Source organism: Gekko japonicus, unplaced genomic scaffold, assembly GCF_001447785.1.
Source record: "Gekko japonicus isolate JY-2015 unplaced genomic scaffold, Gekko_japonicus_V1.1 scaffold2985, whole genome shotgun sequence".
Taxonomy (NCBI): domain Eukaryota; kingdom Metazoa; phylum Chordata; class Lepidosauria; order Squamata; family Gekkonidae; genus Gekko; species Gekko japonicus.
In genome coordinates, this window is record NW_015173227.1 from 183 (window position 1) to 16,212 (window position 16,030).

The window sequence follows — 16,030 nt, forward strand, 5'->3', positions numbered from 1 at the left end:
CATTGGGGTGTGTGACTTTTTGTGATTGTGCTGTTTATGGGCGGGGTTAGTAATGGGCTAGTTAGGAGTGGAGTAGAGATCGTGAAGTAATCTTAACCATGTTAGCTTTATACCCTTTCTGCACCTAATTTTTTTATGACTTCTTACTTGACAATTTAATTGTCATGTCAACTTAATATATTAATGAAAGTAGAAGCTGAATTGTTCGAAAAGCACTGTGGCTGGGGGGTGGGGAGAGGATAATGCAAAATAAGCTGACTTGCCTTAACAAGGTTTACCCTATAAATGTGTGTTGAATGTGAAAATTCTGGAAAACGGCTGATCTCCAGAATCAAATAGGGCTGTTACCTCTTCCCCTTGGAGGTGGCTAGCATATATCGCCTTGTGCCTCAGTTCTAAAACCCTGTTAAATTGTAAGACAGGAAAGGATTAAGATGTACTTCTATCTTTTTTGGGGGTACACGTCTTCATATTTGTCACGTTTCGTTTTAACAGGATCTTAGACACTGGGATATGAGACACCAAAGCATTCCCAGGTTACCTTAAAAACACTGGAACTTGAATTCATACCCACAGGATCCAATGGGGATGTCATTACTTTGCACATGAAAGCCCTGGTTACTGCTTTGAGACCTTACCTGTGTCGTCCCGTTCTGACAGAGTTTATACCAAAGAACCAGAGTCCTTTCTTTTTCCTTTTTGTATTCATGCTTTCTCTGTTTCTTTTGCATGCTGCCTTGGCTGGATTGCAACAGAGAAGAAGAGAACGAGGTGGGTACGATCATACCTCCCCCCCCCCCTCCTGAATGCTAGGAAGTTGTTTTAAAACAGCAGTGCTGATTTTGATTAACGTTTGCCTGAGTGGACGGAGAGCAAAAGTCTGAAAGGAAACTCAAATAGCAGGCATTTTAGGGAGCAACCAGGAATGTTGTGAATCATGTGCAGTTCATGCCGTGGCCTCTTCATTCAGTTCATAATTTGTGTCCCGTGCGTCTTCTCTCTGTGAGCCCTCCTGAAATCAAGGGTTGTCAGATAGGGGTTCAGCCCGGGCACTGCTGCCCACTTTGTAGCCAAAGAAGGGAACTGCTGGGAGATTACTGAGAATCAGCAAATATCGTGCTACAGACAATTGCAAGGGATCTCAAGTAATGTTTATATATTTATTCATTTTTATATATTTTTTAATTTTTTCTTATAAATTATTCACCATTATATTAATTGTCACATAAACATAAAGTGAAAAGCACTTTGGAGGAAGCCTTGAGCTCACTAAGAGACTTTTTGCGATGTTCATTGGTGAAATTTGGATAAATAACTTGGTATTTGGCAGCCTTGTGTTTGGAAATACGTTGAACTCCCTAAGGAAGACCCTGAAACTGGAGGATAGCTGGACCTCTGTTGGAGGAAGAATGTGCACTAATTCAAAATAGACTTAAAGAAGGAGTCCTCCTAAAAACCTTTGTACAATTGAGGAGGACTGGTAATGGTGAATAATTTATAAGAAAAAATTACAATACATAAAAATATATAAAAACGAATAAATATATAAAAATTACGTGAGATACCTTGTAATTGTCTGTAGCACGGTATTTGCTGATTTTTGGTATTTCCTACTTACCGCGGGTCCTATTATGGTTTTGGGGAGATTACTGAGGACAGTTATTGGACAGAATGGGTCAGATGGTACTCCTTGACTCTTATAAAGGCTTCTAGCTTAGGCTCGCTTGGTGATTAAGCAGCTTGTTGACGACGAACCCCTGTTCTGTTTTTGGCCGTCAGGCCTTTTCTTCCCTTCTGTCTTTGCCTCTGAATCTGATGATTTGGGGTGTAGTTTATGTGAACTGCTATGATTTCACTTGCTTGTTTTCTTGTTTTCAGGGCAAGGCTGAAAATGTCCAGAAGCCTGGCTTTGTCAAAGGGCCAGTGTTCAAAGGAGTGGCATCTAGCCGTTTCTTGCCCAAAGGCACCCGAACGAAAGTTAACCTTGAGGAGCAAGGCAGGCAAAAGGTGTCCTTTAGCTTCAGTCTAACCAAGAAGACCTTGCAGAACAGGTTCCTGACGGCCCTTGGAAACGACAAGCAAAACGAGACTTCGAGTTCCCCGGCTGCACCGCCTCAAACTGACCTGGCTTCCAAAATTAAAATTGATCTTGGGGATTTTTCTGGAGCTACAGAGGAATTTTCACTACCAAAACCGAAGGTAGAGTTAGGCAAGATCCATTTCAAGAAACATCTGCTGAACGTGACGACCAAGCCTTCCCCAGCTGTTGTGGCATTGCCAACTGTGGCTCTCACTCCAACTGTTCTAGCAGAAGTGGTGGAGGTGCCCTCATCGCCCCCCCCCCCCCCCCCCCCCCCTCCCGCCACCCCCACCTCCACCAACACTACTTGTCCCAGTACCCATACTGAGCCCAGCAGCTTTTCCACCAGTTCCAATTGCAGTACCGACGGTTGCTTCGCCTCCGTCGCCATCACCTGTCGAAACTGCTGTCCGAATGACAACGGAGTCCTCAAATTATGCATCACAAGAAACTTTGCAGCAAAGTACTACACAAAATACTGTGTCGGATGGCTCAGAAGAACATTTAGCTCCAGTCATTTCTGTGGAAGCAGAAATAGCACCAGCGAAAGGAGAGTCCCGTGTTGGGAAGGAGGAGGAGGTTTTGGACAGTTCCAAGGGCGCTTTCCCCAGTTCTAAGAAGCATAGTTCGAAGAGGAAGTCTGATGGCACGTTGCCAGCTTCTGAATCGGATGAAGATTCTGTGAGGACTTCCTCAAGTCAGAGGTCCCACGAAATTAAAATATCAACTAGCTTGGAGAAAGAAAAAGATTCACGAAAGAGCTCTACTTCTCTCAAAACTGATGAGCAGACAAAATCTTCATCACGGTCTAGATCGGACAGAGATGAAAAATATTCCAGTTACTCCAGATCTGAGAGAGACTCCAGGTACTCTTCGTCCCATTCCAGATCTGACCGAGGGAGGAGGCGAAGCAGATCTCGTTCTCGTTCTAGATCTGAGAGAGGTTCTAGAACCGGTTCTTCTTATTCCAGATCTGAACGGTCTCATTACTATGACTCTGACCGAAGGTACCATAGGAGCTCACCATATAGAGAAAAGACACGATATTCTCGTTCGTACATGGATAGCAGGACAAGAGAAAGTTCAGATTCAGAAGAGGAGTATCGGAGGTCATATTCCAGATCGACAGATACAAGGCGTACATCCTCTCATTCCTCATCTTACAGAGACTCTAGGACTTCTTCCTATTCCAAGTCTGATCGAGATAGCAAGATAGAATCCTCTCACACCGACTCGGAGAGAAAAGGAAAGCCTACAAAATCGGACCGGGAATCCAAGAGGATTTCGGAAAGTGAAGTATCAAGGAGGTACTCTCCAGTGAGTGAGGTGGGACATCGGAAGGGAACATCCCACTCTAAAGCAGACAGCAGTGTGACTTCTTCCCGTCACAAGTCCACCTCTTCCAAGTCATCATCTGCTCCAAAGACAGATAAATGTAAAAGTTCTTTCTGTTGTACAGAATCTGAGGAAATCAGAGAGCAGTCTAATTGTGTAGACTCAGAGGCGCCTTGTGTGCAGAACTGTGAGGCAGAAACTATTACACAGAAGCCAGAATCAGAAAGGATTGTTTCAGTGTTAAGTCAGTTAAATGATTCACCTACTTTCAAAAAGCTAGGTGAATCAAAAGAGAGTTCTCCTATTTCAAAGTCTGTTGAACTTGCCGGAATGGATAGCCATGACAGTATTAAAGAAGGGGAGTCTTTAGTCACAGTAAAACATGATAATTTAAGAAATTGTTCTCCAGTAGAACTGAATATAAATGTGTCGCCAGAAGACAAGCCCAGAGATGTGACATTATCCTGTACCTCCAAAGTGGAGGTAGTTGCAATGTCTTCTGATGATAGCTTAGATAGTTCCGATGTACCACTTCGGGTCAAGAGCCCTAGTTTAGGTGAAGTGTCATCTAATGGGCTTCAAACTGCGTGCCTTTCTAAAGGACACGATCTAGATGATTCCCCCGTTCTTTCTTGTGAATCCAACAGTTTGCTTAAAGAAAAAAAAGTTCTGGTTCTTTCTGAGTATGAATTCGTTCCCTCCTGTATTGTGAATTTAAATCATTCTAAAATATTACCTAAAGTGGATGACCTAACCGATCCCGGTAATAAAACCAAAGATCCAGCCCCTTGCTACCTTTCGGAGGATGCCACTCCGTCGTTGTATTATTCAGAAGTTGAAATTGAAGCTGAACCTTCAGATACAAAAGCTATTCAGGAATCTCTTACGGATGTTCATGTAGAACCACAAACAGAAACCTGCAGCTATGTTGAGGATCACAATTTGTTAAAAACTGATGTTGAGGATCAAAATTTGTCAAAAACTGTTACTGAAAGTGAAAAATGTGTTGCTAGAAGTTTCAGCTTCTCAGAGAGTAGCCCAGTGAGAGATGCTTCTGTGGAAGAGCATCCCATGGAAGTGAAATTAGACAATCAATTTATTGCACAACAGCCACCTTCGGAAAATGTATTCTCCCGGTTGGAGAGAACTTTGCAGAAAAAGAGGGAAGAACTAGTAGAGTGTCCTGCAGTAGCTCTTGAAATAGATGCTCAGCATGTTGATCCCATTGTAGAAAAAACAAAATCCCCCGTTAAAAATGAGCATTCTTATTATTTAGAGATGCCAATAGAAGACCTAGAAAAAGAGGAGCCGAATGGGGGGGAGGATGTGGTTGCCCTTGAAGAACGAACCACATCTGATGTGAAAGACTGCTGTCCTGAAGCCTCGATGATGAAGGACAAAGATGACTCCTTGGTGGAATCCGTATTTTCAGAAGCGTTGTCCCCATCTTGCGATATTGTTGTGACTGTAGAAGAAACGGAAATGCTAGCTGAAGCCCCAGGATGCGACAGTAGTGGCAGCACTCCTGAACTAATTCGTAATGAGGAATATTCCGACACCGCTGAAAGCGCAAGCGAACCGGGTAGCGAAGAAAGCGAAACGGACGACTCGGATTCAGATGACAGCAGTGTTCCGAGGAACCGCCTCCAGTCGGTTGTGGTCGTTCCCAAGAATTCTACGATATCCATGGAGGAGAGCAGTTCCTCTTCCTCTCGGAACAGCCAGAGTAGCAGGCGCTACTCGGATCACTGGGAAGATGGCAGGCCAGAGTCCAGCAAGCCGTATTATGAAGAAATACAAGATGACATGGAGTCGGACAACGGTCCTCAATACGAAACCAAGTGTGTTACTTCTAGAGGTGCGGAGGGAAGCCCGGCAACATCTATGGAGCACGGTAGAGCAGAGCCTGAAATCCTTCAGCTGGGTGTCTCCCAACCTCAAAGTGATGGTGTCGACAGTACCAGTCAGACAGAGCTGGCATCAGATTCTGTTAGCAAACCGAAGCTAGATGAAAGGACAGCATTAGCAGCGCCAGTATCTGTAGTTCAGTCGCCGCGGCAAGAAGAGCTGCGCTATTTTGACAAGGACTATGAGTTGGGTGATAATACGTGTAGGCAACAAGCCAGTGTTTCCAAGCCAGACAGTAGGCAGGGGAAGTTAGGTTTTGGTGATCAAGCAGACACAGGAGAAGATTTCTCCAGAGAAGAAGGCTTCCATTCAGCAGAGGACCTGGGGACCTTGGGGTGGGACTTCTCGCAGCTGGAGAAACCGAGCAGCACGTACCAACAACCTGACAGCAGCTACGGCATTTTCCCCGGGTATGTTTACCCACCAGGTTCAGGGCCATATGTTGCATCCCATAACTACTGGCAAGACAATGGGTATTGGGACCCAAGGTTGAGTAATAGGCCCCCTGGGATGCATTACGAGAGAATCCAAGGGCAGGTCCCCGATTCGCTAACCGAAGACCACGAGGAATATGAAGAAGTGGACTGTTGGGTGGACGAAAGCCAGCCTTACTTCCCCAACCAGTCAAGTAAGTTCCAAGCTCGTGATCCAAGAGAGAAGGGCTCCGTGCAGGCGCCCGAGATTAGCAGTAACTCGGCTAAAGAGCCAGTCGCCGTGAGTGAGAGGAAAGATTACGTTAAGACTCTGAGTCAAAGCGATATGAAAGAGCGGGGGCCCCTGAAGAAGCGGAGGCAGGACTTGGAGAGTGACTCCGGAAGCGACGGGGACTCCCGGGAAAGGAAGAAGGTCAAGACAGAGAGCGAGCAGGTGCCAGTTCTCCTTCGGGAGTCCTCGATGGTTCGCCCGCTGTGCGTCATGGAAGACTTCAGGGACCCGCAGCGTTGGAAAGAGTTTGCCAAGCAAGGGAGGATGCCCTGCTACTTCGACCTGATTGAAGAAAATGTATATTTAACAGAAAGGTACTTAATTGGCTTCATTTACTTTTGTTAGTGGATTACATGCTAGCCGGAAGCTCTACGTCTTGAAATATGTTGTGGAAAGGTCCCTGTGATAGCCGATGAAGAAAGGTTAAAGGGGTTAGGGCTCTTTAGCTTGGAGAAACGACGATTGAGGGGTGACACGAGAGAGGTTTACAACAGTATGCATGGAGCAGAGAAGGCAGAGAAAGAAGTAATTTTCTCCCTTTCTCACCATAAGATAACTCGTGGGCACTCATTGAGATTAAGGAGCGGTAGGCTTAGAACAGATCAAAGGGAATCCTTCTTCACCCAAAGAGTCATTAACACATGGAATTCACTGCCACAGGAAGTGGTGCTGGCCACAAGCATAGAGAGCTTTCAGAGGGGATTGGAGAAACATATGGAGCAGAGGTCCATCAGTGGCCATTAGCCACATGGTATAGATGGAACACTCTGGGGCAGTGATGCTCCGTATTCTTGGTGCTTGGGGGGCAACAGTGGGAGGGCTTCTAGAGTTCCAGCCCCACTGGTGGACCTCCTGATGGCACCTGGGTTTTGGCCACTGTGTGACATGGAGTGTTGGACTTAATAGGCCCTTGGCCTGATCCAACATGCTTATGTGGTTATGTAGCGGGGAGAAGTGTTGGGATTGCTTACCAGGGTGTGTAGCTGGATTGGAGTGGTTGCAGCTTAATGGCTAAAGGCAGGCTAAAGGGGAAACTTTCGCAAGCTAGTATTTGCCGTTTTGAACAATTTATGCTGCCTGTAGATTGGGTTATATTCAGCATATAGGTAAGACCAGGAGTCCCCAGTGTGTTGCGCCCTCCGACACCCTTTCTGGTATGTGTCAAGTGTTTTTAGAAAGTGTGTGGAGACACGTAGGGCCTTTTTATTTATTTCTCAAATTTATACCCCGCCCTCCCGGCCAAGGCCGGCTCAGCCAGGCTTCTGATTGGCCGTTGGAGATTTATTTGGCTGTGCAGATTCTTTAAAATGCTGCTTTAGCTGCTATTGCAGCTCAGGGATCATCACAGTGTGACCGAAGGTAAACTGTTGCAGCCATTCAGTGGCCGCTACTTTGTGTTTGTACCCCCCACGCTGTGCTAGAATTTGAATGGTGCTCAAAGGGTTAAAAGGGGGGGACCCCTGGGTAGGACATGCATAATATCAACTAGACACCAACTGCTGTGTTTGTGTTTGATTGATGTATTTTAGGCTGCCTTTCCCCCCCCCTCAAAGATCCTCAAGACAGTCATAAGAGGTTAAAGCACATAACTGCATCATAAAATTAAGAGAAAGTGGGATAAAACCATCCATAAAACAGAAGGGAGTGATTCTCAATGCACGTTGCCCCAGTATGTGTCTGACTTTGAAGGCCTTCTAGAAAAGAGTTGGCCTATAGTTTAATATGGACTGCCTGCAAAGTTGGTGCCCACCAGCAACGTTCCCTCTAAGCTGTGGAGTCTTGTGAGCAAAAATTCTACTTTGTGAGATGCTGGCATTAAAGTTGTGAGCGAGTGATTTTGGCTCCTGCATAATTTAGCTTGCTCTTGAGCCATCCTTCCTGAGCTAAGTCAAAAATGTGTGAGCCAGAGGCTAAGAAACTGTGAGGTAGCTCACACGAACTCAGCTTAGAGGGAACACTGCCCGCCAGTTTTCTCTCTAAGCTGAATTATTGTGAGCTGGCTCATAGTTTTTTTAGCCTCCTCCTCACACATTTTTTGTCTCAGCTCAGGAAGGAGGGCTCCAGAGCAAACTAATTTATGCAGGAGCCAAATCGCTCACTCACAACTTGAATGCCAGCAGCTCACAAAGTAGCATTTTTGCTCACGACTCCACAACTTAGAGGGAGCATTGCTGCTGCTCAATCTTAGTTCTTACAGAAAGTCTCCGTGCATGGGTCCCAGACTGACATTTATTTAATTCATTTGTACCCTGTCTTTCTTCCCACTGGGGACCCCAAAAGTGGCTTACATTGTTCTCTGCTCCATTTTATCTGCAAAGTAGATGAGGCTGGAAGTGAATAAGTGGCCCATGGTCACCCAGCGAGCTTCCATGGCACCAGTGGGAATTTGAACCCGGGACTCCCAGATCCTAGCCCAGCACTCTTAACCACCGCACTACACTGGCTGTCAGTGTGCAGTGAAAGAAGCACGTTCCCTTTTGTTACCTGGACACGTGCGGAAGCTCCTGTGGTTTCCAAACATTTTGCTCTGCGAGAAGAAATCCCGGGGCTCCCCACGAGCCAAAAGGGAAGCCTCTCAGGCCCTCGCGGAACAAAATGGTTTGTTTTTTTAGAGTTAAATTTTGCTTCTTGACGCCATAGCTGTCCGTTCTAAAGCCTCTTCTTGGGATTCTCCACAGGAAGAAGAATAAGTCGCACCGTGACATCAAGCGGATGCTGTGCGAGTGCCCGACGCTTTCCAAAGACGAGAGAGCTCAAGGGGAGGTTGCGTGCGGAGAGGATTGCCTTAACCGCCTGCTCATGATAGAATGGTAAGGATTGTTTTGCGAGTTGCCCGTCTCCTCTGGTCACCCACCCGCATCCTGGCATGCCAGAAGGACTAAATCGTTTTTCGTGAAATGGAATCGTCTCCGTGGTGGTTGGAAGCGGCGTTTAGATGGTAGTTGGAAGCGGCGTTTAGGTGGGAGTCTTTTATTGACAATGACAGGATGAATCTCCTTGATGCCAAAGCACAGAAGTGCATTCGGGAGTCCTGAGATCTGTCTGTTCCAGGGATGCTTTCATGGTTTGTGATGCGGTTGCTGATTATTGGCCGTTTCAGTCTTTTGCTTTCAATTCTGGCTGGGATTTTGATTATTCCCTTCCTCTTTTCTTTCCTTCAAAAGTTTGTGCCGCTTTTCCTGTCCGCTCCAAGCTGTTTTTAGTGAATACAGATCACAATATCAAACAGTTATCTGCAAATCTCCACCGTAATGACCACTGGTCAGATTGCCAAAAATAAGCCATAGAGATGAGCCTTAAAAAGCTCTTGTGAACAGCTCCGGTTTGAAATTCATTTGTACCCTGTCTTTCTTCCCATTGGGGGAGCCCAAAAGTGGCTTACGTTGTTCTCTGCTCCATTTTATTCTACCGACAACTCTGCAAAGTAGATGAGGCTGGGGGTGAATAAGTGGCCCAAGGTCACCCAGCGAGCTTCCATGGCACCAGTGGGAATTTGAACCCGGGACTCCCAGATCCTAGCCCAGCACTCTTAACCACCGCACTACACTGGCTGTCAGTGCAGCGAAAGAAGCCCTTTTGTTACCTGGACATGTGCGGAAGCTCCTGTGGTTTCCAAACATTTTGCTCTGCGAGTAGAAATCCCAGGGCTCCCCACGAGCCAAAAGGGAAGCCTCTCAGGCCCTCACGGAACAAAATGGTTTGTTTGTTTGTTTAGAGTTAAATTTTGCTTGTAGACAAATAAAGCTGTCCGTTCTAAGGCCTGTTCTTGGGATTCTCCACAGGAAGAAGAATAAGTCGCACCGTGACATCAAGCGGATGCTGTGCGAGTGCCCGACGCTTTCCAAAGACGAGAGAGCTCAGGGGGAGGTTGCGTGCGGAGAGGATTGCCTTAACCGCCTGCTCATGATAGAATGGTAAGGATTGTTTTGCGAGTTGCCCGTCTCCTCTGGTCACCCACCCGCATCCTGGCATGCCAGAAGGACTAAATCGTTTTTCGTGAAATGGAATCGTCTCCGTGGTGGTTGGAAGCGGCGTTTAGATGGTAGTTGGAAGCGGCGTTTAGGTGGGAGTCTTTTATTGACAATGACAGGATGAATCTCCTTGATGCCAAAGCACAGAAGTGCATTCGGGAGTCCTGAGATCTGTCTGTTCCAGGGATGCTTTCATGGTTTGTGATGCGGTTGCTGATTATTGGCCGTTTCAGTCTTTTGCTTTCAATTCTGGCTGGGATTTTGATTATTCCCTTCCTCTTTTCTTTCCTTCAAAAGTTTGTGCCGCTTTTCCTGTCCGCTCCAAGCTGGTTTTAGTGAATACAGATCATAATATCAAACAGTTATCTGCAACTCTCCACTGTAATGACCATAAAATAAGCCATAGAGATGAGCCTAAAAAAGCTCTTGTGAACAGCTCCGGTTTGCATCCTTTCCTAAGAAGGTTAAGGATGATGCAGTTGATTCCATAAGGATGGGGCTGCCACCGAAAAGGCTCTTCTTGCTTGGGTTGATGCGGACCCAACCATTCTCAGGGGTGGGTGGAGAGGACCTGAGTGGGGGGAACAAAAGGAATGTGGGTTTATATAGAATCTTAGAGTTGGAAGGGGCCATACAGACCATCTAGTCCAACCGCCTGCCCAGTGCAAGACCAGCCTAGAGCATCTCTGACAAATATTCATCCAGCTTCTTCTCAAAAGCTGTCAGTGAAGGGGAGCTCACCACCTCCCCGGGTGGCTGATTCCACCTTTGAAACCACCCTGGCGGTGAAAAAAACTTTTCCTGATATCCAGCTTGATCCCTTTCTGCATGTAACTTAAACACGTTGCTTCGGGTCTTCTCCTCTGCTGCCAACTGGAACAGCTCCTTGCCAAACAAGACTGAGAAGTTTCCCATGGGCTTTTCTCCCCTAGGCTAGAAGTGGATTACGCAGTGTACATTGGTGCATTCGATTTGACGAGACGACTACCAAGCAGTGTAGTAAGACTAAGAAATCTGAACAAGCGTAGAATGTTAGAGATGATACAGAATGCAGATGCAAGGCATAAAACAGTTATGCCATCAGCAGAAAATACTGCAGTGACGGCACAGGATAATGTATGCAGCGAATGGATAATACACAGGCGGTGTAGTCCCTAGTTCCTTTCCCCTTACAACAGCCTTCCTGAACCATTCAAGTTACAGCATAGCCATACATCTCTTGCCTTGAATATTTATTTATTTATTTTATGACTCGCCCTCCCCGCAAGTGGGCTCAGGGCAGCTTACATACTTGGTCTATAATGACCATTCATTCACATAAAAACAATAAAAACAGTTTAAAATTCAATTACAATAACCCTATGGAACAATGACCCTATGGAGCAAAAACCCGATGGAGTCACCATAAGTCAGCTGCAACAACGGCACTTTCCACCACCGCACGACCTTTATAGAAATACGCTGCTGAACAATTCTATTTCACATAGAACCATAGAGTTGGAAGGGGCCATACAGACCCTTTAGTCCAGCCCCCTGCCCAGTGCAGGACCAGCCTAAAGCATCCCTGACAAATATTCGTCCAGCCTCTTCTCGAAAGCCGTCAGTGAAGGGGAGCTTACCACCTCCCGAGGCAGCTGATCCCACCTTTGAACCACTTTGACCATGAAAAGGTTTTTCCTGATATCCAGCCGATACCTTTCTGCATGTAACTTAAACCCGTTGCTTCAGGTCCTCTCCTCTGCTGCCAGCTGGGCAGTTTGGTCTGAGGTACGTTGCTCCGAGGCTGTGAAGGGGTTTAAAGGATATGCGGCAACAGTTTGAATTGAACTTAGAAACACTTTTAAAACATTTGTAAACTACTTTGAGTGTAATAGGCTCTAAATCATACATCCTCCCCTCTTTCTATCGGCCTGTAGACCTGACTTTAAACCTGTGTTTTGTATAAGAAATATACTGCACATCCCCTATAATATTGCCTTAATTGGGGACTTCTGTAAGCTAGCCTTTCTCAAGGCAGGTGGGACCCAAGGCAGAAGTAATTGGAAAGCTCATTTATCTACGCGTTCTGCACGTGACTTAGACAAAACTCCGCCAAAACCTCTGCCACATCTGTTCTTGTCAGGACAAAAAGCATTCCAGTTTTTGGTTTGGCTGTTGTTGTTGTTCAGTCGCACAGTCGAGTCCGGCTCTTCGCGACCCCATGGATCAGATCATGCCAGGCCTTCCGGTCTTCTGCCGTCCTCTGAAGTTGGCTCAACTTCATGTTCGTTGCATCTATGACACTGTCTAACCATCTCATCCTTTGCCGTCCCCATCTTCTTTGACCTTCAATCTTTCCTGGCATCAGGGTCTTCTCCAGTGAGTGCTCCCTTCTCATTGGGTGGCCAAAGTATTTGAGCTTCAGTTTCATTATCTGGCCTTCCAGGGAACAGTCAGGGTTGATTTCTTTTAGGATTGACTGATTTGATCTGTTTGGCTGTGGCCGAGTGGAAATGTTTTAACTCCGGGCGGAGGGAATAAAGAGAAGGTAGCTCTTTCTCACAGTTGCTCTCTCCAGTCTCCATCATGTGAGCACGTGAAGTTGCCTTGCACCGAATCAGAACTTTGGTCGGTCAAAGTCAGTATCATTCACTGAGTCTGGCAGCATTTCCCCGAGGTCTCAGGCTGGGGTCTTTCACAGAACTTACTGCCTGGACCTTTTAAATGGAGACACGGGGACTGAACCTGGGACCTTCTGCATCCCAAGCACAGGCTCTACCACTGAGCCACAGCCTCTCCCCACCAGTGTTCCCTCTAAGCTGAGTTAGTGTGAGCTAGCTCACAGTTTTCTGTTTGGCTGTGGCCGAGTGGAAATGTTTTAACTCCGGGCGGAGGGAATAAAGAGAAGGTAGCTCTTTCTCACAGTTGCTCTCTCCAGTCTCCATCATGTGAGCATGTGAAGTTTCCTTGCACCGAATCAGAACTTTGATTGGTCAAAGTCAGTATCATTTACTGAGTCTGGCAGCAGTTCCCAGCTTAGAGGGAACATTGCTCCCCACCTAACCTGCCTCACAGGGTTATTGGAAAAGCAGGTTAAGCTAAAACTTTAACATCTCCAACACATTGTAGGAAAGTTCCGCAGCGTTCACCGACCCTGCTTAGCTTCTGAGACCTGATGAGATTAGCCTAGCCTGGGCGATCCAGGGCCTGGCCAGTATTCCCTCTAAGCTGAGTTACTGTGAGCTACCTCACAGTTTCTTAGCCTCCGGTTCACACATTTTTGTCTCAGCTCAGGAAGGAGGGGTCCAGAGCAAACTGATTGATGCAGTAGCCAAATCGCTCACTCACAACTTTAATACCAGCAGCTTACAAAGTAGAATTTTTGCTCACAAAACTCCGCAGCTTAGAGGGAGCACTGGGCCTGGCTACCACTAGAAATACCAGCATGGTCGTGGAAATCTTCTGACTGGTGTTTTTGTTTTGTTTTGTTTAATTATTATTATTATTGTGTTTTGCTCTGCTCCCGCTCAGTTCTTCGAGGTGCCCAAACGGGGATTCCTGCTCCAACCGGCGATTCCAGAGGAAGCAGCATGCCGACGTGGAAGTCATCCTGACCGAGAAGAAAGGCTGGGGCTTGAGAGCGGCGAAAGACCTTCCTTCGTAAGGCTTCCCCTCTTGTCTTCCAGTTTGGCTTCCCCCCTGTCTTGCGCTCGAAGTGCCTCCTACTCAGCAGTTCTGTTCCTCGGGAATGTCGGGACTTTGCTGCTGGAGGTGGGAGAGAACAACCGCTGCCTTGTTGTTGGGAAGAGACCAGCCTAGCCCCGTGATGTTTGCTGGTCTACAGACTAGGCTGTGAAAACCACCGGCCTGTCAACTTGTGTTGCGCAGGAGCCAAAGGTGAACCTGTTGGATCTCTAGCGGCATCGTGCTCCCACCCTCTCAGCTTCCCCCTTGTGTCAGCAGAGGACTCCTGTGGAGACCAGAGGCCAGCACGATCCAAGTGGAGTGTCTTCCTTGCCATGCACCCCAGATTAAAAGCAGGGCAGGAAGAGGGAATGGAGTTGGGCCTCAATCCTACCAGGACCTACTCTGTTCAAATTAACACGAGAACATAAGAGAAGCCATGTTGGATCAGGCGACCAATGGCCCATCCAGTCCAACACTCTGTGTCACACAGTAGCCGAAATGCAGGTGCCATCAGGAGGTCCACCAGCGGGGCCAGAATTCCAGAAGCCCTCCCCCTGTTGCCCCTCAAGCACCAAGAAGACAGAGCAACACTGCCCCAGACAGAGTGTTCCCTCTATACCTTGTGGCCAGTAGCCACTGATTGACCTCTGCTCCAGATGCTTCTCCAATCCCCTCTGAAAGCGGTCTGTGCTTGTAGCCACCACCCCTTCCTGTGGCAGTGAATTCCACATGTTAATTACTGTTTGGATGAAGAAGTACTTCCTTTGATCTGTTCTAACCCTACTGCTTATTAATTTCATTGAGTGCTCACGAGTTCCTGTATTGTGAGAAAGGGAGAAAAGTACTTCTTTCGTGGGTGGAGCTTTTTGAGCACATAAGTAAGACTGAGAAAAGTGCAGTGGCACTTTTGGGAGTGATGGTAGACCTTATGCTTCTAGACTATACAGTTAAACCCCTTGAGCTGTGTGGCGGAACGGGCCTGCTCTGGTCTGCAGCCCCTATTCCCCCCTGCCTTCCAAGATTTTTCCCAACCCCTGGAGAGGCTTTTCCTTCTCTCTCAGGTAGCTCGCCAGCACCACCTGACCTTTGTAGGAGTAGGCTGCTGGGTGGGTCAGGGCTTCCAGCTTCCCTTCCCAGTTCTGAGGCCTTGCTTCTGTGTCTCCCACTACCCAGCACCAGCTCACTACTGGGACAGTCTGTGGCCTTGCACACCCCTGGAGGAATAGCTGCTTGCCAACTGCCTGCCTCTTCCCCCTGGCGCCCCTTGTAAAATAGCGTGTCTGAGACAGTGGAGTTCTGTGTGGTTCAGAGAACCACTGCCAGCCTCAAAAAGGTTGCTAAGTATTTATTAAAAAGAAAATGGTAACAAGCATGCTTTTAGCACAGCACCAGACTGAGCAAGGAATACAAAAAATATAGATAAAACTGCAATCCTCTGTCCCTCTCTCTGTACATGCCCTATCAGATGTTAAAATATAGGACAGACTCCTTTAGCTTAGGAAGTTACAGATCTCTACAGAGTATTCTGTAGCCGATGTTGGCTGGGAGGGTGGGGTAAAAGTTTGAATAAGTAAATATTCATTACCTTTAAGCTTACTCCAGCTCTTTAAGCGAGCACATGGTCAGTGTTGCCTTGTCAGTGGAGAGGTCTATGTCTGCTCCTGGACTCAGCACCCATGGAAGAGAGACCTCCTTCGTGCTGCATGCGGTTTCTTTATCATCTCCTTTTCCCCTCCCATTGACATTCCCATAGTTTTCCTTCTTGAAGACTCTCTAGCGTTTAACACCTCCAAATCTCTGTTCCCTGCTTGGGGAAGGGAGAGAGCTTGAGACACCTGTTATCTCTCCTGCCAGATGTGTTAGCATATGTATGAAGGTGAGCTGAGGTAGGTCTGGGAAGCAATAAAACTGCCTCCCCCCTCCCCCCATCTGCCCAGAGGGGAGGAAAAAACCTTAAAACACACAGGGACAGCTTTGCTCATTTCAAGCCTGCCAGGGAAAAATGCATTTCTTTACAAGCTGCCTTAACAGTCCTCTGATTTGAGACAGCAGGGAATTTTATTATTGTGTTCTCATTTCCCATGTTTATCAGTTGAGCCTGTTAACCTGCTTAATGCCAAGTTAGATCATTGGTCCATTGCATGCAGAGCTCTGTATTTTGATTAGTAGCGGTTTGCCCCGGCCCCTGACCTTCCACAGTACTGTTTTCTTGAGTTTCTTCTAGCTGTAGACATCCCATATTGAACTTGGGACCTTCCACACACGAAGCAGGTGCTTTACCAGTGAACTGCCACCGCTGTTGTTGATGATGTTGATGTTATATATTTTATAGAAAGAATATTATACAGTTTATGCCGCGTTTCCT

At 46.9% G+C, this 16,030-nt stretch overlaps 1 protein-coding gene across 1 annotated transcript in view; it reads left to right on the forward strand.

The window, feature by feature from the left end:
- Nucleotides 1–1,878: 1,878 nt before the first annotated feature.
- The window catches only part of SETD2 (SET domain containing 2), a gene marked incomplete at its 5' end in the record, with an annotated part of 82,919 nt that continues 68,767 nt past the window's right edge, over nt 1,879–16,030 (forward strand). The window contains 4 exon segments of the mRNA XM_015422740.1: nt 1,879–2,358; nt 2,360–6,342; nt 8,707–8,838; nt 13,510–13,638. Of these exon segments, the coding sequence (XP_015278226.1) occupies nt 1,879–2,358; nt 2,360–6,342; nt 8,707–8,838; nt 13,510–13,638 (4,724 nt within the window).